Source organism: Hyperolius riggenbachi, chromosome 2, assembly GCF_040937935.1.
Source record: "Hyperolius riggenbachi isolate aHypRig1 chromosome 2, aHypRig1.pri, whole genome shotgun sequence".
In the NCBI taxonomy this organism is placed as follows: Eukaryota; Metazoa; Chordata; class Amphibia; order Anura; family Hyperoliidae; genus Hyperolius; species Hyperolius riggenbachi.
The window spans coordinates 570594651-570619735 of record NC_090647.1 but is presented as its reverse complement, the minus strand read 5'-3'; the positions used below and the strand labels follow the sequence as shown (position 1 = coordinate 570619735).

The window sequence follows — 25085 nt, the reverse complement described above, 5'->3', positions numbered from 1 at the left end:
ATCGTCTTCTTCTTCTTCTTCACTTATTTCTCTTTTATATTTTTTTTTAAAGAAATGCAGCTATTTTTGAGCGTAATAAATAGCTGGTTGCGCACGCATGTTGGAAGCGCCATTGTATGTGCTCCCTGGCAGTGGAAACACACAGACAGCAGGAGGTAAATTCAGCAGCAGGAGGAGGAGGATGATTGTGTGGCAGCAGGCAGTCAATGAGGCAGGCAGCGAGACGAGACATAATAGGCTGTGGTACCTAGCGGTGGTACCAGGCCGTAAATACACAGCATGAGGTTCCAGACAGCGGTCGTGAAGCCCACATCATGTCCAATACACAACTGGGACAACACAGTTTTCAACCCGGACACCTCTAAAAATAATATCACACAGTATGCCTGAAGCTCCTAGCCAGGTATCACACAAAGACTGAGGAGGGTCTTCTGTCAGACACGCCCATAAAGGTTACCCAAAGACCTCCTCTCCCAGCTCTCAGCACTCACCAATCACTGGTCCCGCCTCCCCTGCTCCTCTCTGCCTGCAGCTCCTAGCCAGTTATAACACAAAGACTGAGGAGGGTCTTCTGTCAGACATGCCCATAAATCTGACACAGAGACGTCCTCTTCCAGCTCTCAGCACTCACCAGTCACTGGTCCCGCCTCCCCCGCTCCTCCCTGCCTGCAGCTCCTAGCCAGGTATAACACAAAGACTGAGGAGGGTCTTCTGTCAGAAACGCCCATAAAGGTGAACAAGAGACCTCCTCTCCCATCTCTTAGCACTCACCATTCACTAGTCCTGGGTCTCCCGGCTCCACCCTGTCTGCTGCTCCCGACTGCCCTATACATGATAGAAGGAAATAGTAGATCATAATGATGTCATATGTATATTACTGGCAACATAGTAACTCGCATATTAGCTAGTTTATTTTTAATGCAGAATGATAACTGAAGATACTGTGTTTAACGTAAAAATGAAGTTGCCATATGGGATGGTTGTGTCTGTGCCGGGAGATGGACTGTGCTGCTCACATTGGTTTGTGATTGGTGTGAAGCTGTGTCTGATTGGAGGAAGTTGTCAGAGATGGACTGTGCTGCTCACATTGGTTTGTGATTGGTGTGAAGCAGTGTCTGATTGGGGAAAGTTGTCAGAGATGGACTGTGCTGCTCACATTTGTTCTGTGATTGGTGTGAAGCTGTGTCTGATTGGGGAAAGTTGTCAGAGATGGACTGTGCTGCTCACATTTGTTCTGTGATTGGTGTGAAGCTGTGTCTGATTGGGGAAAGTTGTCAGAGATGGACTGTTCTGCTCACATTTGTTCTGTGATTGGTGTGAAGCTGTGTCTGATTAGAGAAAGTTGTCAGAGATGGACTGCGCTGCTCACATTGGTTCTGTGATTGGTGTGAAGCTGTGTCTGATTGGGGAAAGTTGTCAGAGATGGACTGTGCTGCTCACATTGGTTTGTGATTGGTGTGAAGCAGTGTCTGATTGGGGAAAGTTGTCAGACATGGACTGTGCTGCTCACATTGGTTTGTGATTGGTGTGAAGCAGTGTCTGATTGGGGAAAGTTGTCAGACATGGACTGTGCTGCTCACATTTGTTCTGTGATTGGTGTGAAGCTGTGTCTGATTGGGGAAAGTTGTCAGAGATGGACTGTTCTGCTCACATTTGTTCTGTGATTGGTGTGAAGCTGTGTCTGATTGGGGAAAGTTGTCAGAGATGGACTGTGCTGCTCACATTGGTTTGTGATTGGTGTGAAGCAGTGTCTGATTGGGGAAAGTTGTCAGACATGGACTGTGCTGCTCACATTGGTTTGTGATTGGTGTGAAGCAGTGTCTGATTGGGGAAAGTTGTCAGACATGGACTGTGCTGCTCACATTGGTTTGTGATTGGTGTGAAGCTGTGTCTGATTGGAGGAAGTTCTCAGAGATGGACTGCGCTGCTCACATTGGTTCTGTGATTGGTGTGAAGCTGTGTCTGATTGGGGAAAGTTGTCAGAGATGGACTGTGCTGCTCACATTTGTTCTGTGATTGGTGTGAAGCAGTGTCTGATTGGGGAAAGTTGTCAGAGATGGACTGTGCTGCTCACATTGGTTTGTGATTGGTGTGAAGCTGTGTCTGATTGGGGACAGTTGTCAGAGATGGACTGTGCTGCTCACATTGGTTTGTGATTGGTGTGAAGCTGTGTCTGATTGGGGAAAGTTGTCAGAGATGGACGATGCTGCTCACATTGGTTTGTGATTGGTGTGAAGCTGTGTCTGATTGGGGAAAGTTGTCAGAGATGGGCTGTGCTGCTCACATTGGTTTTGTGATTGGTGTGAAGCTGTGTCTGATTGGGGAAAGTTGCCAGAGATGGACTGTGCTGCTCACATTTGTTCTGTGATTGGTGTGAAGCTGTGTCTGATTGCGGAAAGTTGTCAGAGATGGACTATGCTGCTCACATTGGTTTGTGATTGGTGTGAAGCGGTGTCTGATTGGGGAAAGTTGTCAGAGATGGACTGTGCTGCTCACATTGGTTTGTGATTGGTGTGAAGCTGTGTCTGATTGGGGAAAGTTGTCAGGGATGGACTGTGCTGCTCACATTTCTTTTGTGATTGGTGTGAAGCTGGGTCTGATTGGGGAACGTTGTCAGAGATGGACTGTGCTGCTCACATTGGTTTGTGATTGGTGTGAAGCTGTGTCTGATTGGGGAAAGTTGTCAGAGATGGGCTGTGCTGCTCACATTTGTTCTGTGATTGGTGTGAAGCTGTGTCTGATTGGGGGAAGTTGTCAGACATGGACTGTGCTGCTCACACTGGTTTGTGATTGGTGTGAAGCTGTGTCTGATTGGGGAAAGTTGTCAGGGATGGACTGTGCTGCTCACATTTCTTTTGTGATTGGTGTGAAGCAGTGTGTGATTGGGGAAAGTTGTCAGAGATGGACTGTGCTGCTCACATTTGTTCTGTGATTGGTGTGAAGCTGTGTCTGATTGGGGAAGTTGTCAGACATGGACTGTGCTGCTCACATTTGTTCTGTGATTGGTGTGAAGCTGTGTCTGATTGGGGAAAGTTGTCAGAGATGGACTGTGCTGCTTACATTGGTTCTGTGATTGGTGTGAAGCTGTGTCTGATTGGGGAAAGTTGTCAGGGATGGACTGCGCTGCTCAAATTTGTTCTGTGATTGGTGTGAAGCTGTGTCTGATTGGAGGAAGTTGTCAGAGATGGGCTGTGCTGCTCACATTGGTTTGTGATTGGTGTGAAGCTGTGTCTGATTGGGGACAGTTGTCAGGGATGGGCTGTGCTGCTCACATTGGTTTGTGATTGGAGTGAAGCTGTGTCTGATTGGGGAAAGTTGTCAGAGATGGACTGTGCTGCTCACATTGGTTTGTGATTGGAGTGAAGCTGTGTCTGATTGGGGAAAGTTGTCAGGGATGGACTGTGCTGCTCACATTGGTTTGTGATTGGTGTGAAGCTGTGTCTGATTGGGGAAAGTTGTCAGAGATGGACTGTGCTGCTCACATTGGTTTGTGATTGGTGTGAAGCTGTGTCTGATTGGGGAAAGTTGTCAGAGATGGACTGTGCTGCTCACATTGGTTTGTGATTGGAGTGAAGCTGAGTCTGATTGGGGAAAGTTGTCAGGGATGGACTGTGCTGCTCACATTTGTTCTGTGATTGGTGTGAAGCTGTGTCTGATTGGGGAAAGTTGTCAGAGATGGACTGTGCTGCTCACATTGGTTTGTGATTGGTGTGAAGCTGTGTCTGATTGGGGAAAGTTGTCAGAGATGGACTGTGCTGCTCACATTGGTTTGTGATTGGAGTGAAGCTGTGTCTGATTGGGGAAAGTTGTCAGAGATGGGCTGTGCTGCTCACATTGGTTTGTGATTGGTGTGAAGCTGTGTCTGATTGGGGAAAGTTGTCAGAGATGGACTGCGCTGCTCACATTGGTTTTGTGATTGGTGTGAAGCTGTGTCTGCTTGGGGAAAGTTGTCAGAGATGGACTGTGCTGCTCACATTGGTTTGTGATTGGTGTGAAGCTGTGTCTGATTGGGGAAAGTTGTCAGAGATGGGCTGTGCTGCTCACATTGGTTTGTGATTGGTGTGAAGCTGTGTCTGATTGGGGAAAGTTGTCAGAGAAGGGCTGTGCTGCTCACACTGGTTTGTGATTGGTGTGAAGCTGTGTCTGATTGGGGAAAGTTGTCAGAGATGGGCTGTGCTGCTCACATTGGTTTGTGATTGGTGTGAAGCTGTGTCTGATTGGGGAAAGTTGTCAGAGATGGGCTGTGCTGCTCACATTGGTTTGTGATTGGTGTGAAGCTGTGTCTGATTGGGGAAAGTTGTCAGAGATGGACTGTGCTGCTCACATTGGTTTGTGATTGGTGTGAAGCTGTGTCTGATTGGGGAAAGTTGTCAGAGATGGACTGTGCTGCTCACATTTGTTCTGTGATTGGTGTGAAGCTGTGTCTGATTGGGGAAAGTTGTCAGAGATGGACTGTGCTGCTCACGTTGGTTTGTGATTGGTGTGAAGCTGTGTCTGATTGGGGAAAGTTGTCAGAGATGGACTGTTCTGCTCACATTGGTTTGTGATTGGAGTGAAGCTGAGTCTGATTGGGGAAAGTTGTCAGAGATGGACTGTGCTGCTCACATTGGTTTGTGATCGGTGTGAAGCTGTGTCTGATTGGGGAAAGTTGTCAGAGATGGACTGTGCTGCTCACGTTGGTTTGTGATTGGTGTGAAGTTGTGTCTGATTGGGGAAAGTTGTCAGAGATGGACTGTGCTGCTCACATAGGTTTGTGATTGGTGTGAAGCTGTGTCTGATTGGAGGAAGTTGTCAGAGATGGACTGTGCTGCTCACATTGGTTTGTGATTGGTGTGAAGCTGTGTCTGATTAGAGAAAGTTGTCAGAGATGGACTGTGCTGCTCACATTGGTTTGTGATTGGTGTGAAGCTGTGTCTGATTGGGGAAAGTTGTCAGAGATGGACTGTGCTGCTCACATTTGTTCTGTGATTGGTGTGAAGCTGTGTCTGATTGGGGAAAGTTGTCAGAGATGGACTGTGCTGCTCACGTTGGTTTGTGATTGGTGTGAAGCTGTGTCTGATTGGGGAAAGTTGTCAGAGATGGACTGTTCTGCTCACATTGGTTTGTGATTGGAGTGAAGCTGAGTCTGATTGGGGAAAGTTGTCAGAGATGGACTGTGCTGCTCACATTGGTTTGTGATCGGTGTGAAGCTGTGTCTGATTGGGGAAAGTTGTCAGAGATGGACTGTGCTGCTCACATTGGTTTGTGATTGGTGTGAAGTTGTGTCTGATTGGGGAAAGTTGTCAGAGATGGACTGTGCTGCTCACATTGGTTTGTGATTGGTGTGAAGCTGTGTCTGATTGGGGAAAGTTGTCAGAGATGGACTGTGCTGCTCACATTGGTTTGTGATTGGTGTGAAGCTGTGTCTGATTGGAGGAAGTTGTCAGAGATGGACTGTGCTGCTCACATTGGTTTGTGATTGGTGTGAAGCTGTGTCTGATTAGAGAAAGTTGTCAGAGATGGGCTGTGCTGCTCACATTGGTTTGTGATTGGTGTGAAGCTGTGTCTGATTAGGGAAAGTTGTCAGAGATGGACTGTGCTGCTCACATTTGTTCTGTGATTGGTGTGAAGCTGTGTCTGATTGGGGAAAGTTGTCAGAGATGGACTGTGCTGCTCACATTGGTTTGTGATTGGAGTGAAGCTGAGTCTGATTGGGGAAAGTTGTCAGAGATGGACTGTGCTGCTCACATTGGTTTGTGATCGGTGTGAAGCTGTGTCTGATTGGGGAAAGTTGTCAGAGATGGACTGTGCTGCTCACATTGGTTTGTGATTGGTGTGAAGTTGTGTCTGATTGGGGAAAGTTGTCAGAGATGGACTGTGCTGCTCCCATTGGTTTGTGATTGGAGTGAAGCTGTGTCTGATTAGAGAAAGTTGTCAGAGATGGACTGTGCTGCTCACATTTGTTCTGTGATTGGTGTGAAGCTGTGTCTGATTGGGGAAAGTTGTCAGAGATGGGCTGTACTGCTCACATTGGTTTGTGATTGGTGTGAAGCTGTGTCTGATTGGGGAAAGTTGTCAGAGATGGACTGTGCTGCTCACATTGGTTTGTGATTGGTGTGAAGCAGTGTCTGATTGGAGGAAGTTGTCAGAGATGGACTGTGCTGCCCACATTTGTTCTGTGATTGGAGTGAAGCTGTGTTTGATTGGGGAAAGTTGTCAGAGATGGGCTGTGCTGCTCACATTGGTTTGTGATTGGTGTGAAGCTGTGTCTGATTGGGGAAAGTTGTCAGAGATGGACTGTGCTGCTCACATTTGTTCTGTGATTGGTGTGAAGCAGTGTCTGATTGGAGGAAGTTGTCAGAGATGGACTGTGCTGCTCACATTTGTTCTGTGATTGGAGTGAAGCTGTGTTTGATTGGGGAAAGTTGTCAGAGATGGGCTGTGCTGCTCACATTGGTTTGTGATTGGTGTGAAGCTGTGTCTGATTGGGGAAAGTTGTCAGAGATGGACTGTGCTGCTCACGTTGGTTTGTGATTGGTGTGAAGCTGTGTCTGATTGGAGGAAGTTGTCAGAGATGGACTGTGCTGCTCACATTGGTTTGTGATTGGTGTGAAGCTGTGTCTGATTAGAGAAAGTTGTCAGAGATGGGCTGTGCTGCTCACATTGGTTTGTGATTGGTGTGAAGCTGTGTCTGATTGGGGAAAGTTGTCAGAGATGGGCTGTGCTGCTCACATTTGTTCTGTGATTGGTGTGAAGCTGTGTCTGATTGGGGAAAGTTGTCAGAGATGGACTGTGCTACTCACATTGGTTTGTGATTGGTGTGAAGCTGTGTCTGATTGGGGAAAGTTGTCAGAGATGGACTGTTCTGCTCACATTGGTTTGTGATTGGTGTGAAGCTGTGTCTGATTGGGGAAAGTTGTCAGAGATGGACTGTTCTGCTCACATTGGTTTGTGATTGGAGTGAAGCTGAGTCTGATTGGGGAAAGTTGTCAGAGATGGACTGTGCTGCTCACATTGGTTTGTGATTGGTGTGAAGCTGTGTCTGATTAGAGAAAGTTGTCAGAGATGGACTGTGCTGCTCACATTGGTTTGTGATTGGTGTGAAGCTGTGTCTGATTGGGGAAAGTTGTCAGAGATGGGCTGTGCTGCTCACATTTGTTCTGTGATCGGTGTGAAGCTGTGTCTGATTGGGGACAGTTGTCAGAGATGGACTGTGCTGCTCACATTTGTTCTGTGATTGGTGTGAAGCTGTGTCTGATTGCGGAAAGTTGTCAGAGATGGACTGTGCTGCTCACATTGGTTTGTGATTGGTGTGAAGCTGTGTCTGATTGGGGAAAGTTGTCAGAGATGGACTGTGCTGCTCACATTGGTTTGTGATTGGTGTGAAGCTGTGTCTGATTGGAGGAAGTTGTCAGAGATGGACTGTGCTGCTCACATTGGTTTGTGATTGGTGTGAAGCTGTGTCTGATTAGAGAAAGTTGTCAGAGATGGACTGTGCTGCTCACATTTGTTCTGTGATTGGTGTGAAGCTGTGTCTGATTGGGGAAAGTTGTCAGAGATGGGCTGTACTGCTCACATTGGTTTGTGATTGGTGTGAAGCTGTGTCTGATTGGGGAAAGTTGTCAGAGATGGACTGTGCTGCTCACATTTGTTCTGTGATTGGTGTGAAGCAGTGTCTGATTGGAGGAAGTTGCCAGAGATGGACTGTGCTGCTCACATTTGTTCTGTGATTGGAGTGAAGCTGTGTCTGATTGGGGAAAGTTGTCAGAGATGGACTGTGCTGCTCACGTTGGTTTGTGATTGGTGTGAAGCTGTGTCTGATTGGAGGAAGTTGTCAGAGATGGACTGTGCTGCTCACATTGGTTTGTGATTGGTGTGAAGCTGTGTCTGATTAGAGAAAGTTGTCAGAGATGGACTGTGCTGCTCACATTTGTTCTGTGATTGGTGTGAAGCTGTGTCTGATTGGGGAAAGTTGTCAGAGATGGACTGTGCTGCTCACATTGGTTTGTGATTGGTGTGAAGCGGTGTCTGATTGGGGAAAGTTGTCAGAGATGGACTGTTCTGCTCACATTGGTTTGTGATTGGTGTGAAGCTGTGTCTGATTGGGGAAAGTTGTCAGAGATGGACTGTTCTGCTCACATTGGTTTGTGATTAGAGTGAAGCTGAGTCTGATTGGGGAAAGTTGTCAGAGATGGACTGTGCTGCTCACATTGGTTTGTGATCGGTGTGAAGCTGTGTCTGATTGGGGAAAGTTGTCAGAGATGGACTGTGCTGCTCACATTTGTTCTGTGATTGGTGTGAAGCTGTGTCTGATTGCGGAAAGTTGTCAGAGATGGACTGTGCTGCTCACATTGGTTTGTGATTGGTGTGAAGCTGTGTCTGATTGGGGAAAGTTGTCAGAGATGGACTGTGCTGCTCACATTGGTTTGTGATTGGTGTGAAGCTGTGTCTGATTGGAGGAAGTTGTCAGAGATGGACTGTGCTGCTCACATTGGTTTGTGATTGGTGTGAAGCTGTGTCTGATTAGAGAAAGTTGTCAGAGATGGACTGTGCTGCTCACATTTGTTCTGTGATTGGTGTGAAGCTGTGTCTGATTGGGGAAAGTTGTCAGAGATGGGCTGTACTGCTCACATTGGTTTGTGATTGGTGTGAAGCTGTGTCTGATTGGGGACAGTTGTCAGAGATGGACTGTGCTGCTCACATTGGTTCTGTGATTGGTGTGAAGCTGTGTCTGATTGGGGAAAGTTGTCAGAGATGGACTGCGCTGCTCACATTGGTTTTGTGATTGGTGTGAAGCTGTGTCTGATTGGGGAAAGTTGTCAGAGATGGGCTGTGCTGCTCACATTGGTTTTGTGATTGGTGTGAAGCTGTGTCTGATTGGGGAAAGTTGTCAGAGATGGACTGTGCTGCTCACATTTGTTCTGTGATTGGTGTGAAGCTGTGTCTGATTGCGGAAAGTTGTCAGAGATGGACTATGCTGCTCACATTGGTTTGTGATTGGTGTGAAGCAGTGTCTGATTGGGGAAAGTTGTCAGAGATGGACTGTGCTGCTCACATTGGTTTGTGATTGGTGTGAAGCTGTGTCTGATTGGGGAAAGTTGTCAGGGATGGACTGTGCTGCTCACATTTCTTTTGTGATTGGTGTGAAGCTGGGTCTGATTGGGGAAAGTTGTCAGAGATGGACTGTGCTGCTCACATTGGTTTGTGATTGGTGTGAAGCTGTGTCTGATTGGGGAAAGTTGTCAGAGATGGGCTGTGCTGCTCACATTTGTTCTGTGATTGGTGTGAAGCTGTGTCTGATTGGGGGAAGTTGTCAGACATGGACTGTGCTGCTCACACTGGTTTGTGATTGGTGTGAAGCTGTGTCTGATTGGGGAAAGTTGTCAGGGATGGACTGTGCTGCTCACATTTCTTTTGTGATTGGTGTGAAGCAGTGTCTGATTGGGGAAAGTTGTCAGGGATGGACTGTGCTGCTCACATTTCTTTTGTGATTGGTGTGAAGCAGTGTGTGATTGGGGAAAGTTGTCAGAGATGGACTGTGCTGCTCACATTTGTTCTGTGATTGGTGTGAAGCTGTGTCTGATTGGGGAAGTTGTCAGACATGGACTGTGCTGCTCACATTTGTTCTGTGATTGGTGTGAAGCTGTGTCTGATTGGGGAAAGTTGTCAGAGATGGACTGTGCTGCTTACATTGGTTCTGTGATTGGTTTGAAGCTGTGTCTGATTGGGGAAAGTTGTCAGGGATGGACTGCGCTGCTCAAATTTGTTCTGTGATTGGTGTGAAGCTGTGTCTGATTGGAGGAAGTTGTCAGAGATGGGCTGTGCTGCTCACATTGGTTTGTGATTGGTGTGAAGCTGTGTCTGATTGGGGACAGTTGTCAGGGATGGGCTGTGCTGCTCACATTGGTTTGTGATTGGAGTGAAGCTGTGTCTGATTGGGGAAAGTTGTCAGAGATGGACTGTGCTGCTCACATTGGTTTGTGATTGGAGTGAAGCTGTGTCTGATTGGGGAAAGTTGTCAGGGATGGACTGTGCTGCTCACATTGGTTTGTGATTGGTGTGAAGCTGTGTCTGATTGGGGAAAGTTGTCAGAGATGGACTGTGCTGCTCACATTGGTTTGTGATTGGTGTGAAGCTGTGTCTGATTGGGGAAAGTTGTCAGAGATGGACTGTGCTGCTCACATTGGTTTGTGATTGGAGTGAAGCTGAGTCTGATTGGGGAAAGTTGTCAGGGATGGACTGTGCTGCTCACATTTGTTCTGTGATTGGTGTGAAGCTGTGTCTGATTGGGGAAAGTTGTCAGAGATGGACTGTGCTGCTCACATTGGTTTGTGATTGGTGTGAAGCTGTGTCTGATTGGGGAAAGTTGTCAGAGATGGACTGTGCTGCTCACATTGGTTTGTGATTGGAGTGAAGCTGTGTCTGATTGGGGAAAGTTGTCAGAGATGGGCTGTGCTGCTCACATTGGTTTGTGATTGGTGTGAAGCTGTGTCTGATTGGGGAAAGTTGTCAGAGATGGACTGCGCTGCTCACATTGGTTTTGTGATTGGTGTGAAGCTGTGTCTGCTTGGGGAAAGTTGTCAGAGATGGACTGTGCTGCTCACATTGGTTTGTGATTGGTGTGAAGCTGTGTCTGATTGGGGAAAGTTGTCAGAGATGGGCTGTGCTGCTCACATTGGTTTGTGATTGGTGTGAAGCTGTGTCTGATTGGGGAAAGTTGTCAGAGAAGGGCTGTGCTGCTCACACTGGTTTGTGATTGGTGTGAAGCTGTGTCTGATTGGGGAAAGTTGTCAGAGATGGGCTGTGCTGCTCACATTGGTTTGTGATTGGTGTGAAGCTGTGTCTGATTGGGGAAAGTTGTCAGAGATGGGCTGTGCTGCTCACATTGGTTTGTGATTGGTGTGAAGCTGTGTCTGATTGGGGAAAGTTGTCAGAGATGGACTGTGCTGCTCACATTTGTTCTGTGATTGGTGTGAAGCTGTGTCTGATTGCGGAAAGTTGTCAGAGATGGACTGTGCTGCTCACATTGGTTTGTGATTGGTGTGAAGCAGTGTCTGATTGGAGGAAGTTGTCAGAGATGGACTGTGCTGCTCACATTGGTTTGTGATTGGTGTGAAGCTGTGTCTGATTGGGGAAAGTTGTCAGAGATGGACTGTGCTGCTCACATTTGTTCTGTGATTGGTGTGAAGCTGTGTCTGATTGGGGAAAGTTGTCAGAGATGGACTGTGCTGCTCACGTTTGTTTGTGATTGGTGTGAAGCTGTGTCTGATTGGGGAAAGTTGTCAGAGATGGACTGTTCTGCTCACATTGGTTTGTGATTGGAGTGAAGCTGAGTCTGATTGGGGAAAGTTGTCAGAGATGGACTGTGCTGCTCACATTGGTTTGTGATCGGTGTGAAGCTGTGTCTGATTGGGGAAAGTTGTCAGAGATGGACTGTGCTGCTCACGTTGGTTTGTGATTGGTGTGAAGTTGTGTCTGATTGGGGAAAGTTGTCAGAGATGGACTGTGCTGCTCACATTGGTTTGTGATTGGTGTGAAGCTGTGTCTGATTGGAGGAAGTTGTCAGAGATGGACTGTGCTGCTCACATTGGTTTGTGATTGGTGTGAAGCTGTGTCTGATTAGAGAAAGTTGTCAGAGATGGACTGTGCTGCTCACATTGGTTTGTGATTGGTGTGAAGCTGTGTCTGATTGGGGAAAGTTGTCAGAGATGGACTGTGCTGCTCACATTTGTTCTGTGATTGGTGTGAAGCTGTGTCTGATTGGGGAAAGTTGTCAGAGATGGACTGTGCTGCTCACGTTGGTTTGTGATTGGTGTGAAGCTGTGTCTGATTGGGGAAAGTTGTCAGAGATGGACTGTTCTGCTCACATTGGTTTGTGATTGGAGTGAAGCTGAGTCTGATTGGGGAAAGTTGTCAGAGATGGACTGTGCTGCTCACATTGGTTTGTGATCGGTGTGAAGCTGTGTCTGATTGGGGAAAGTTGTCAGAGATGGACTGTGCTGCTCACATTGGTTTGTGATTGGTGTGAAGTTGTGTCTGATTGGGGAAAGTTGTCAGAGATGGACTGTGCTGCTCACATTGGTTTGTGATTGGTGTGAAGCTGTGTCTGATTGGGGAAAGTTGTCAGAGATGGACTGTGCTGCTCACATTGGTTTGTGATTGGTGTGAAGCTGTGTCTGATTGGAGGAAGTTGTCAGAGATGGACTGTGCTGCTCACATTGGTTTGTGATTGGTGTGAAGCTGTGTCTGATTAGAGAAAGTTGTCAGAGATGGGCTGTGCTGCTCACATTGGTTTGTGATTGGTGTGAAGCTGTGTCTGATTAGGGAAAGTTGTCAGAGATGGACTGTGCTGCTCACATTTGTTCTGTGATTGGTGTGAAGCTGTGTCTGATTGGGGAAAGTTGTCAGAGATGGACTGTGCTGCTCACATTGGTTTGTGATTGGAGTGAAGCTGAGTCTGATTGGGGAAAGTTGTCAGAGATGGACTGTGCTGCTCACATTGGTTTGTGATCGGTGTGAAGCTGTGTCTGATTGGGGAAAGTTGTCAGAGATGGACTGTGCTGCTCACATTGGTTTGTGATTGGTGTGAAGTTGTGTCTGATTGGGGAAAGTTGTCAGAGATGGACTGTGCTGCTCACATTGGTTTGTGATTGGAGTGAAGCTGTGTCTGATTAGAGAAAGTTGTCAGAGATGGACTGTGCTGCTCACATTTGTTCTGTGATTGGTGTGAAGCTGTGTCTGATTGGGGAAAGTTGTCAGAGATGGGCTGTACTGCTCACATTGGTTTGTGATTGGTGTGAAGCTGTGTCTGATTGGGGAAAGTTGTCAGAGATGGACTGTGCTGCTCACATTTGTTTGTGATTGGTGTGAAGCAGTGTCTGATTGGAGGAAGTTGTCAGAGATGGACTGTGCTGCCCACATTTGTTCTGTGATTGGAGTGAAGCTGTGTTTGATTGGGGAAAGTTGTCAGAGATGGGCTGTGCTGCTCACATTGGTTTGTGATTGGTGTGAAGCTGTGTCTGATTGGGGAAAGTTGTCAGAGATGGACTGTGCTGCTCACATTTGTTCTGTGATTGGTGTGAAGCAGTGTCTGATTGGAGGAAGTTGTCAGAGATGGACTGTGCTGCTCACATTTGTTCTGTGATTGGAGTGAAGCTGTGTTTGATTGGGGAAAGTTGTCAGAGATGGACTGTGCTGCTCACGTTGGTTTGTGATTGGTGTGAAGCTGTGTCTGATTGGAGGAAGTTGTCAGAGATGGACTGTGCTGCTCACATTGGTTTGTGATTGGTGTGAAGCTGTGTCTGATTAGAGAAAGTTGTCAGAGATGGGCTGTGCTGCTCACATTGGTTTGTGATTGGTGTGAAGCTGTGTCTGATTGGGGAAAGTTGTCAGAGATGGGCTGTGCTGCTCACATTTGTTCTGTGATTGGTGTGAAGCTGTGTCTGATTGGGGAAAGTTGTCAGAGATGGACTGTGCTACTCACATTGGTTTGTGATTGGTGTGAAGCTGTGTCTGATTGGGGAAAGTTGTCAGAGATGGACTGTTCTGCTCACATTGGTTTGTGATTGGTGTGAAGCTGTGTCTGATTGGGGAAAGTTGTCAGAGATGGACTGTTCTGCTCACATTGGTTTGTGATTGGAGTGAAGCTGAGTCTGATTGGGGAAAGTTGTCAGAGATGGACTGTGCTGCTCACATTGGTTTGTGATCGGTGTGAAGCTGTGTCTGATTGGGGAAAGTTGTCAGAGATGGACTGTGCTGCTCACATTTGTTCCGTGATTGGTGTGAAGCTGTGTCTGATTGCGGAAAGTTGTCAGAGATGGACTGTGCTGCTCACATTGGTTTGTGATTGGTGTGAAGCTGTGTCTGATTGGGGAAAGTTGTCAGAGATGGACTGTGCTGCTCACATTGGTTTGTGATTGGTGTGAAGCTGTGTCTGATTGGAGGAAGTTGTCAGAGATGGACTGTGCTGCTCACATTGGTTTGTGATTGGTGTGAAGCTGTGTCTGATTAGAGAAAGTTGTCAGAGATGGACTGTGCTGCTCACATTTGTTCTGTGATTGGTGTGATGCTGTGTCTGATTGGGGAAAGTTGTCAGAGATGGGCTGTACTGCTCACATTGGTTTGTGATTGGTGTGAAGCTGTGTCTGATTGGGGAAAGTTGTCAGAGATGGACTGTGCTGCTCACATTTGTTCTGTGATTGGTGTGAAGCAGTGTCTGATTGGAGGAAGTTGCCAGAGATGGACTGTGCTGCTCACATTTGTTCTGTGATTGGAGTGAAGCTGTGTCTGATTGGGGAAAGTTGTCAGAGATGGACTGTGCTGCTCACGTTGGTTTGTGATTGGTGTGAAGCTGTGTCTGATTGGAGGAAGTTGTCAGAGATGGACTGTGCTGCTCACATTGGTTTGTGATTGGTGTGAAGCTGTGTCTGATTAGAGAAAGTTGTCAGAGATGGACTGTGCTGCTCACATTTGTTCTGTGATTGGTGTGAAGCTGTGTCTGATTGGGGAAAGTTGTCAGAGATGGACTGTGCTGCTCACATTGGTTTGTGATTGGTGTGAAGCTGTGTCTGATTGGGGAAAGTTGTCAGAGATGGACTGTTCTGCTCACATTGGTTTGTGATTGGAGTGAAGCTGAGTCTGATTGGGGAAAGTTGTCAGAGATGGACTGTGCTGCTCACATTGGTTTGTGATCGGTGTGAAGCTGTGTCTGATTGGGGAAAGTTGTCAGAGATGGACTGTGCTGCTCACATTTGTTCTGTGATTGGTGTGAAGCTGTGTCTGATTGCGGAAAGTTGTCAGAGATGGACTGTGCTGCTCACATTGGTTTGTGATTGGTGTGAAGCTGTGTCTGATTGGGGAAAGTTGTCAGAGATGGACTGTGCTGCTCACATTGGTTTGTGATTGGTGTGAAGCTGTGTCTGATTGGAGGAAGTTGTCAGAGATGGACTGTGCTGCTCACATTGGTTTGTGATTGGTGTGAAGCTGTGTCTGATTAGAGAAAGTTGTCAGAGATGGACTGTGCTGCTCACATTTGTTCTGTGATTGGTGTGAAGCTGTGTCTGATTGGGGAAAGTTGTCAGAGATGGGCTGTACTGCTCACATTGGTTTGTGATTGGTGTGAAGCTGTGTCTGATTGGGGACAGTTGTCAGAGATGGACTGTGCTGCTCACATTGGTTCTGTGATTGGTGTGAAGCTGTGTCTGATTGGGGAAAGTTGTCAGAGATGGACTGCGCTGCTCACATTGGTTTTGTGATTGGTGTGAAGCTGTGTCTGATTCAGGAAAGTTGTCAGAGATGGACTGTGCTGCTCACATTTGTTTTGTGATTGGTGTGAAGCTGTGTCTGATTGGGGAAAGTTGTCAGAGATGGACTGTGCTGCTCACATTTGTTCTGTGATTGGTGTGAAGCTGTGTCTGATTGGGGAAAGTTGTCAGAGATGGACTGTGCTGCTCAAGTTGGTTTGTGATTGGTGTGAAGCTGTGTCTGATTGGGGAAAGTTGTCAGAGATGGACTGTGCTGCTCACATTGGTTTGTGATTGGTGTGAAGCTGTGTCTGATTGGGGAAAGTTGTCAGAGATGGGCTGTGCTGCTCACATTTGTTCTGTGATTGGTGTGAAGCTGTGTCTGATTCAGGAAAGTTGTCAGAGATGGACTGTGCTGCTCACATTTGTTTTGTGATTGGTGTGAAGCTGTGTCTGATTGGGGAAAGTTGTCAGAGATGGACTGTGCTGCTCACATTTGTTCTGTGATTGGTGTGAAGCTGTGTCTGATTGGGGAAAGTTGTCAGAGATGGGCTGTACTGCTCACATTGGTTTGTGATTGGTGTGAAGCTGTGTCTGATTGGGGACAGTTGTCAGAGATGGACTGTGCTGCTCACATTGGTTCTGTGATTGGTGTGAAGCTGTGTCTGATTGGGGAAAGTTGTCAGAGATGGGCTGTGCTGCTCACATTGGTTTTGTGATTGGTGTGAAGCTGTGTCTGCTTGGGGAAAGTTGTCAGAGATGGACTGTGCTGCTCACATTGGTTTGTGATTGGTGTGAAGCTGTGTCTGATTGGGGAAAGTTGTCAGAGATGGACTGTGCTGCTCACATTGGTTTGTGATTGGTGTGAAGCTGTGTCTGATTGGGGAAAGTTGTCAGAGATGGGCTGTGCTGCTCACATTTGTTCTGTGATTGGTGTGAAGCTGTGTCTGATTGGGGAAAGTTGTCAGAGATGGGCTGTGCTGCTCACATTTGTTCTGTGATTGGTGTGAAGCTGTGTCTGATTCAGGAAAGTTGTCAGAGATGGACTGTGCTGCTCACATTGGTTTGTGATTGGTGTGAAGCTGTGTCTGATTGGGGAAAGTTGTCAGAGATGGACTGTGCTGCTCACATTTGTTCTGTGATTGGTGTGAAGCTGTGTCTGATTGGGGGAAGTTGTCAGAGAAGGGCTGTGCTGCTCACATTGGTTTGTGATTGGTGTGAAGCTGTGTCTGATTGGGGAAAGTTGTCAGGGATGGGCTGTGCTGCTCACATTGGTTTGTGATTGGAGTAAAGCTGTGTCTGATTGGAGGAAAGTTGTCAGAGATGGACTGTGCTGCTCACATTGGTTTGTGATTGGAGTGAAGCTGTGTCTGATTGGAGGAAAGTTGTCAGGGATGGACTGTGCTGCTCACATTGGTTTGTGATTGGAGTGAAGCTGTGTCTGATTGGAGGAAAGTTGTCAGGGATGGACTGTGCTGCTCACATTGGTTTGTGATTGGTGTGAAGCTGTGTCTGATTGGGGACAGTTGTCAGAGATGGACTGTGCTGCTCACACTGGTTTGTGATTGGTGTGAAGCTGTGTCTGATTGGGGAAAGTTGTCAGAGATGGACTGTGCTGCTCACACTGGTTTGTGATTGGTGTGAAGCTGTGTCTGATTGGGGAAAGTTGTCAGGGATGGACTGTGCTGCTCACATTTGTTCTGTGATTGGTGTGAAGCTGTGTCTGATTGGAGGAAGTTGTCAGAGATGGACTGTGCTGCTCACATTGGTTTGTGATTGGTGTGAAGCTGTATCTGATTGGGGAAAGTTGTCAGAGATGGACTGTGCTGCTCACATTGGTTTGTGATTGGTGTGAAGCTGTGTCTGATTGGAGAAAGTTGTCAGAGATGGACTGTGCTGCTCACATTGGTTTGTGATTGGTGTGAAGCTGTGTCTGATTGGGGAAAGTTGTCAGAGATGGACTGTGCTGCTCACATTTGTTCTGTGATTGGTGTGAAGCTGTGTCTGATTGGGGAAAGTTGTCAGAGATGGACTGTGCTGCTCACATTGGTTTGTGATTGGTGTGAAGCTGTGTCTGATTCAGGAAAGTTGTCAGAGATGGACTGTGCTGCTCACACTGGTTTGTGATTGGTGTGAAGCTGTGTCTGATTGGGGAAAGTTGTCAGAGATGGGCTGTGCTGCTCACATTGGTTTGTGATTGGAGTGAATCTGTGTCTGATTGGGGAAAGTTGTCAGGGATGGACTGTGCTGCTCACATTTGTTCTGTGATTGGTGTGAAGCTGTGTCTGATTGGGGAAAGTTGTCAGAGATGGACTGTGCTGCTCACATTGGTTCTGTGATTGGTGTGAAGCTGTGTCTGATTGGAGGAAGTTGTCAGAGATGGACTGTGCTGCTCACATTGGTTTGTGATTGGTGTGAAGCTGTGTCTGATTGGGGAAAGTTGTCAGAGATGGACTGTGCTGCTCACATTGGTTTGTGATTTGTTTGAAGCTGTGTCTGATTGGGGAAAGTTGTCAGGGATGGACTGCGCTGCTCACATTTGTTCTGTGATTGGTGTGAAGCTGTGTCTGATTGGAGGAAGTTGTCAGAGATGGACTGTGCTGCTCACATTGGTTTGTGATTGGTGTGAAGCTGTGTCTGATTGCGGAAAGTTGTCAGAGAAGGGCTGTGCTGCTCACATTGGTTTGTGATTGGAGTGAAGCTGTGTCTGATTGGAGGAAAGTTGTCAGGGATGGACTGTGCTGCTCACATTGGTTTGTGATCGGTGTGAAGCTGTGTCTGATTGGAGAAAGTTGTCAGAGATGAACTGTGCTGCTCACATTTGTTTTGTGATTGGTGTGAAGCAGTGTCTGATTTAGGAAAGTCGTCAGAGATGGACTGTGCTGCTCACATTGGTTTGTGATTGGTGTGAAGCAGTGTGTGTGAGGATATACGTGATGATGATGATACGTACTGTATCATGCAGAACATAGCAGCCATATTGTATCGCATGGAGGTCACATGTTTCATTTTTCTGCCTGTGTCACGTGTGTATGTCTGCTAAAAGGAAGCTGTTACCTGGAGTTACTAGCTTGGGGCAAGGAAATGGCTCATTAGGGCACTAGCCAGTCACCTTTGATCTGCTGTCTCAGGTAGGATTGTCTGTGAAACTACGTTTGCATTAAGTTCCTGGGGTAGCAGGGAACTGCTAATTAGCAGCCACTTGAGGAAGAATAGGCTGGTCTGCATGGCTTTTGAACTCTGTAGACAGCCCATTGTCCCAATATACAAAGCAAGACTACCAGAGTCTGGGGACAGTAGAAGCTAACACAGGAATGTTTGAAGTTTACATATGACAGCCTAATGGAAGTGGGTGAAGTGTTTGAAGTCCTTTTTGATACAATTTTACCTGTGGTCTGAATATTGGTCTGGAGGCGTTTGAGTGTATGAAATCGGTAAACTTCAGAAGCTGACACAGGAACCCTTTGAAGTTTGCATATCACAGAAGGGATATGACAAGCGTTCTGTGCAAACAATTTGGGACTGACCCTTAAATGCCCCAGGCCACCAAGCAGACTATATAACTCATCCTGGGACAGTCACAGATCATCTTCTCTTGGAGGTAGCGCATAGCTAGGGATGATCCCGAGCGAATCGGAAATGGCGTTCTCCCGCCAACCACGTTTTAACCTACGCTGGTAACGTTATTTATTTCCCTTTTATTTTTGGCAACTTGTCTTGTTGTGTATCCTTGTAACTTTTATTTTGTAACTTTTTACTTTGTTTTTGTAAATCTTTTGTATATATTATTTTCTGCATTGTTCCATTTTTTTTCCTGGAATATTAAATCGTTATTTAATAAGTTTGACTTCTGCTGTACTAAACTAACACTCATAGCCTAGAAGGCGAGACTGCAGTGTAGCTTGCATTACAAGTCTGTGCCTGATTGTGCTGTGCTACTGTACGATTGTACTGTGTGTGTGTGTGGGTGGCGTTCTCGTAATCGGCCTAAAGCGCAAAGCTGACCCGAATTCTTCCATCTTGTCTCTGTAGGTTTTATGTGAACAGGTCTTGCTGAACTTAATAAAACTTGCTTGTCAGATAACTTGGTGACTGCATGCTATTTTGCACTACTACATATAACAAATATTGTTGTCTTACAAATAGGCCGATGTTTTGTTTAGAAACACACTGCGGTGATCAGAGATGCCGGGCCGGCTATAAGTCACTGATCCGTCACCGTCTTATGAACAGGCCTCACAGTATAGAATGTAAAAATCAAATATATCAATACTCACCTCTGCAATAATACAAGATTAGGATAAGCACTGCGAGAATCAATCCTGCCCCAATAATTGCTCCGGTCACTCTACGATCAGGACCGCCACGGCCACCGGAACCTGCAAAATAAACACACAGCACAGAGGTCAGACGTTATTCATTACCCTGCCTATAGGGGGCAATCTCACTCCACTGCCACCGGATTCTGCAAGAACACACAGCACAGAGATCGCAGCTAGAGTCACATGTTATTCATAGCCCTGTCTACAGGGGGCGATCTCACTCCACTGCCACCAGAGTCTGCAAGAACACACAGCACAGAGATCGCAGCTAGTGTCACTTGTTATTCATAGCCCTGCCTATAGGGGGCACTCTCATTCCACAGCCACCAGAATCTGCAAGAACACACAGCACAGAGATCGCAGCTAGTGTCACATGTTATTCATAGCCCTGTCTACAGGGGGCACTCTCATTCCACTGCCACCAGAGTCTGCAAGAACACACAGCACAGAGATCGCAGCTAGTGTCACTTGTTATTCATAGCCCTGCCTATAGGGGGCACTCTCATTCCACAGCCACCAGAATCTGCAAGAACACACAGCACGGAGATCACCGCTAGTGCCACATGTTATTCATAGCCCTGTCTACAGGGGGCGCTCTCACTCCACTGCCACCGGATTCTGCAAGAACACACAGCACAGAGATCACAGCTAGTGTCACATGTTATTCATAGCCCTGTCTACAGGGGGCACTCTAATTCCACAGCCAACAGAGTCTGCAAGAACACACAGCACAGAGATCGCAGCTAGTGTCACATGTTATTCATAGCCCTGCCTACAGGGAGCGCTCTCACTCCACTGCCACCGGAGACTGCAAGAACACACATCACAGAGGTCAGATGTTATTCATTACCCTGCCTATAGGGGGCGCTCTCACTCCACTGCCACCAGAGACTGCAAGAACACACAGCACAGAGATTACAGCTGGTGTCACATGTTATTCATAGCCCTGTCTACAGGGGGCGCTCTCACTCCACTGCCACCAGAGTCTGCAAGAACACACAGCACAGAGATCGCAGCTAGTGTCACATGTTATTCATAGCCCTGCCTATAGGGGGCACTCTCATTCCACAGCCACCAGAATCTGCAAGAACACACAGCACAGAGATCGCAGCTAGTGTCACATGTTATTCATAGCCCTGTCTACAGGGGGCGCTCTCACTCCACAGCCACCAGAATCTGCAAGAACACACAGCACGGAGATCACAGCTAGTGCCACATGTTATTCATAGCCCTGTCTACAGGGGGCGCTCTCACTCCACAGCCACCAGAGTCTGCAAGAACACACAGCACAGAGATGCAGCTAGTGTCACATGTTATTCATAGCCCTGTCTACAGGGGGCGCTCTCACTCCACAGCCACCAGAGTCTGCAAGAACACACAGCACGGAGATCACCGCTAGTGCCACATGTTATTCATAGCCCTGCCTATAGGGGGCACTCTCATTCCACAGCCACCAGAATCTGCAAGAACACACAGCACGGAGATCACCGCTAGTGCCACATGTTATTCATAGCCCTGTCTACAGGGGGCACTCTAATTCCACAGCCACCAGAATCTGCAAGAACACACAGCACAGAGATCACAGCTAGTGTCACATGTTATTCATAGCCCTGTCTACAGGGGGCACTCTCATTCCACAGCCACCAGAATCTACAAGAAAAAACACACAGCACAGAGATCACAAGTAACTTATTACCCTGCCTATAGGGGGCGATCTCACTACACATCCGCCGGAGTCTGCAAGAACAACACACAGCACAGAGATCACACACTATTCAAAGCCCTGCCTATAGGTGGCGATCTCACTACACAACCGCCAGAGTCTGCAGGAACAACACACAGCACAGAGATCACACACTATTCATAGCCCTGCCTATAGGGGGCGCTCTCACCCCACAGCCACATAATGGGGTAGTTTGGGTTTTTGCACTGACCATTGTGCTAAAGCCACTGAGCTCATTTTGCACCATGTGACTCTAGTACAGCCAGTATCATACTCACATGCCCATCACTTTTTAGGTTCTGAAATTAGGACAATTTGTTACTTCTCTATACATCCACTTATCACCTAATTGATAATAAATTATAACAAATCCTCATCTCAGTTGTCCCATAATTTCCAATGAAGGTGATAGATAAATCATGAAGGTTGGCAAACGTTCTTTCATACGCTTGATTAGTGTTCTGTTCTATACTGGTTGTTTGGCCTAAATTAGGCCAATTTAGTTTTCTTTTTTATTCTTTTTCTTTTATTCATTATTTTACATGCTTTCTGTTAATTTACTTTCTCATTTGACGGTGTAGTCTATTCTGCTCACCACAGTACTAAGTTGGGTGAGTAGAGCACACTGGATTATCGTTCCATGGTTATATACTCTAATGAAAATTGAAGGTTTTGTGATACCCTACAGTTTATTGCATAACATTGTAAACTGCTACACCTTCCAATAAAATAGACATACAAAATCCTTCTGAAGAGGACTGACGTTAATCGGTCGAAACACGTTAAGGTTAATTTGATTTACCATTACAATCAGTTAAGGGCAAGGATCTGGCTGACCTACAGCGCGCAGCAGCCGTTCTGAATAAAAAAGATCCAATACCCTGCGGTGGTGACGTCACTCAACTAGCGCACACCGGTACCAGCTGGGCGAAAGTAGTACAGCGAGGGGACTCTGTGGACAACCAGAGCGGCCCCGCCTGAACACCGCCGACAGTGGAAGGCAGCGCGGAGATCGTAGAGAATAAGCACTTGCATCAGAGCGGTTTTCAGAAAAGAATCCGTGGTGAGTGCAGCTGGCTATGAGAGACTGACATATAAGAATTAAACATACAAGGAATCGTTGTACTGGATACTAAGTGATTACTAACAGAGCTCCTATATAAGAGACCTGAACCTTGTCACTCTGAGACAACATAAGTAGGATCTGTTTGTAATGTTCCTCAATGAAAACGGGACAATTTAAATTGGATCCCCTTCGTGCACAGATATGAGCGCTTCTGCATAATAAATGTGTTATCTATAAACATAAGAACTATCTATTCACAAGTTTAAGCACAAATTGGATCCCTTCTGTGCATTGCAAAGAGTGATTCCTATCGAACTTATTATAGTTAGTTGGCAATTAGAGCGCTGCTGATTTAAAGGGCCCTATAACAATATTGAGTGGTTGTGGTGTGTATGAGTGTGGAGTGTGGAGTGTGGATTTTTGGAATTATATACATTATATTTTAATAAAATGTATTCTATTGAATACAGAATTAGCGCGAGTTGTGATTACATTATACCTTCCAATAAAATGTTTTGAAAACAGTATCATACTCACCCCCAAAACACACACGCCTCAATTCACAAAGCATTATTTATCTCAAGTTTTTATTCCTTATTATATCAAATAATGTATTGTATCTTCTATACTGGTCTGTGCTTGTTGTACATGGGATTCTGCGACTGGGAATCTGCTTTATAATCTGTGGTGGCTGGATGGTGTAATGGTTAAGGGCTCTGCCTCCGACACAGGAGACCTGGGTTCCAATCTCGGCTCTGCCTGTTCAGTAAGCCAGCACCTATTCAGTAGGAGACCTTGGGCAAGACTCCCTAACACTGCTACTGCCTATAGGGCACCCCCTAGTGGCTGCAGCTCTGGCGCTTTGAGTCCGCCAGGAGAAAAGCGCGATATCTGTGTTTGTTTGTAACCTCCTATAGATGAACTGTGCATATATTTCAAGCTGCAATTGCTCATTGATCATCTCTGTCAGGTGCAGGTTTAGTGATATCACTCTTCCTTTTAGCTCTAAACACACTTGTATCTAATATCATGGCACCACAACATAATAACCTATGAAGCCAAAGGAAAGTGTTTGACAGCAGATGATATTATCCAATCATGGTACACTTTGCCCCCGGAGTATGCAATTTTATTATACACCACTTGAGGGCAGCAGCCCACTTGTATATACCACATAACTATCTTTCGTTTCATATTTTGATCCTGTTACAGCATGACACCAGCAGCCCACTCGAGCCCCACATTTTCAAATAAAAGTTTACACCTATTCTGTATTTTTTCCCCCTTGTTTTCTTTATTTCATGCTCCCTCAGTTCCCCCCGACACTTTCCCACAACAAATATGGCCACAGCGCGAGACGCGCATCTATGCGCATGCGCAGAACACACTGAGCTCCCCACGGTCCACCTTTGGAAACGTGCTGATGTTATCTCTCCCCACGCATGCGCCCTAGCCATATGGCATAACGCTCCCAGCACACCGCACCTCACTGGCCGCCTAATCTAATGGCCCATCCTCACGGGCTACATTTGTGGCCTGTCGCCATCACACGTGAGCGTGTGCGTGACAGCTCGTCGCCAGGTCCCTCCGCGTACACACGCGGAAGAGGGATCAGCTGTGCGACGGAAGCTGTCGCCGACGTTCCTCCCCCTCGCCGGAAGCGCCGTCGTTTTTCTATTATGTTGCTGTCAACTAGTCCGCATACTCACGCGGACCAGCGACAGTTGCGGCAGCAACTGTCGCCGGGCGATTGGCGCGGTCAATCAATAGAATAAATTTTATTAAAATATAATGTATAAAATTCCAAAAATCCACACTCCACACTCCACACTACAGCAGCGACGAGCGACGGTTCGGGGTGCGCGCCCGTGTTGCGCCTCATACTCACGGGCGGCCTGTCGCCGCAACACGCGCGCGCCGTGTGTTGCGGCGACAATTGTAGCCCGTAAGTATGGGCCATAACGTGGCTTCTGAGTCGCATGCGGCGACTTCAATAAAAAAACCCCCGCCCACCACAGATACCCATTGGCCATGAGCCCTCTTCATCCCCACGCCCACCACCGACCAGCCAGACCCTCCAATTACATTTCGTATTGCTATTTAAAGGTGCCACGCTGGCACATCAATACAGAGGTGCCAAGCGTGTATTGGACCTACAGTCGGTAAGTCATATTTATTCTTGTATTCACTCCCATACGCACGGTATATACACTCTCCTATTGTATGCCACCTTGAGTTGCTTAGTTTCAAATTCTCTCCTGCTGAATTGTGCCTCCCCCCCCCCCCCCCCCCCCCCCCCCCCCAGCATTCTCCACAATACATTCATTGCTCCCCTTTCACCCTACTATACTACTATTACCTAAGTTGTTACCTCCAAATAAACTCCCCCTCCCCTAAACATTAAACCCCCCATCCCCCCCCTCTTCCCCCCCCAGGCCTTTTTACCACGTTTTTTGCACTATATTGTCCATCACACTGCCAGCATGAATTATAGCAATACATTATATATCTCCATACACACTACTTATGTATTTAGTTCCTCACTAACAAATGGTCCTCCACTCCCTTACTCGCGCTTATTACCAATAGACATACTAAGCTTTACCCTGACTATATCATATCTGCCTATAACTTACTAGATTATTTTATATATATGTTTGATACAATCATATACTTGTAGCGCTCTGATATGCCTTTATCTCTGTCATTTTTTTAGTGTGATACTCCCTTTGTTTAATGCCTGATGAAGCGGG

The 25085-nt window shown here is 46.8% G+C and overlaps 1 protein-coding gene across 3 annotated transcripts in view; it reads right to left on the bottom strand.

Moving 5' to 3' along the window:
* The window catches only part of LOC137545197 (uncharacterized), an 82366-nt gene that overhangs the window by 26538 nt on the left and 30743 nt on the right, over positions 1–25085 (bottom strand). For 2 of the 3 annotated variants that reach the window (XM_068266321.1, XM_068266322.1), the window contains exons 6-7: positions 19499–19600; positions 772–825 (exon numbers count right to left, since the gene is read on the bottom strand). In XM_068266321.1, coding sequence (XP_068122422.1) covers positions 772–825; positions 19499–19600 — 156 coding nt within the window. The remainder of the gene's footprint in view (positions 1–771; positions 826–19498; positions 19601–25085) is intronic. The other variant, XM_068266323.1, reaches the window with a different exon arrangement.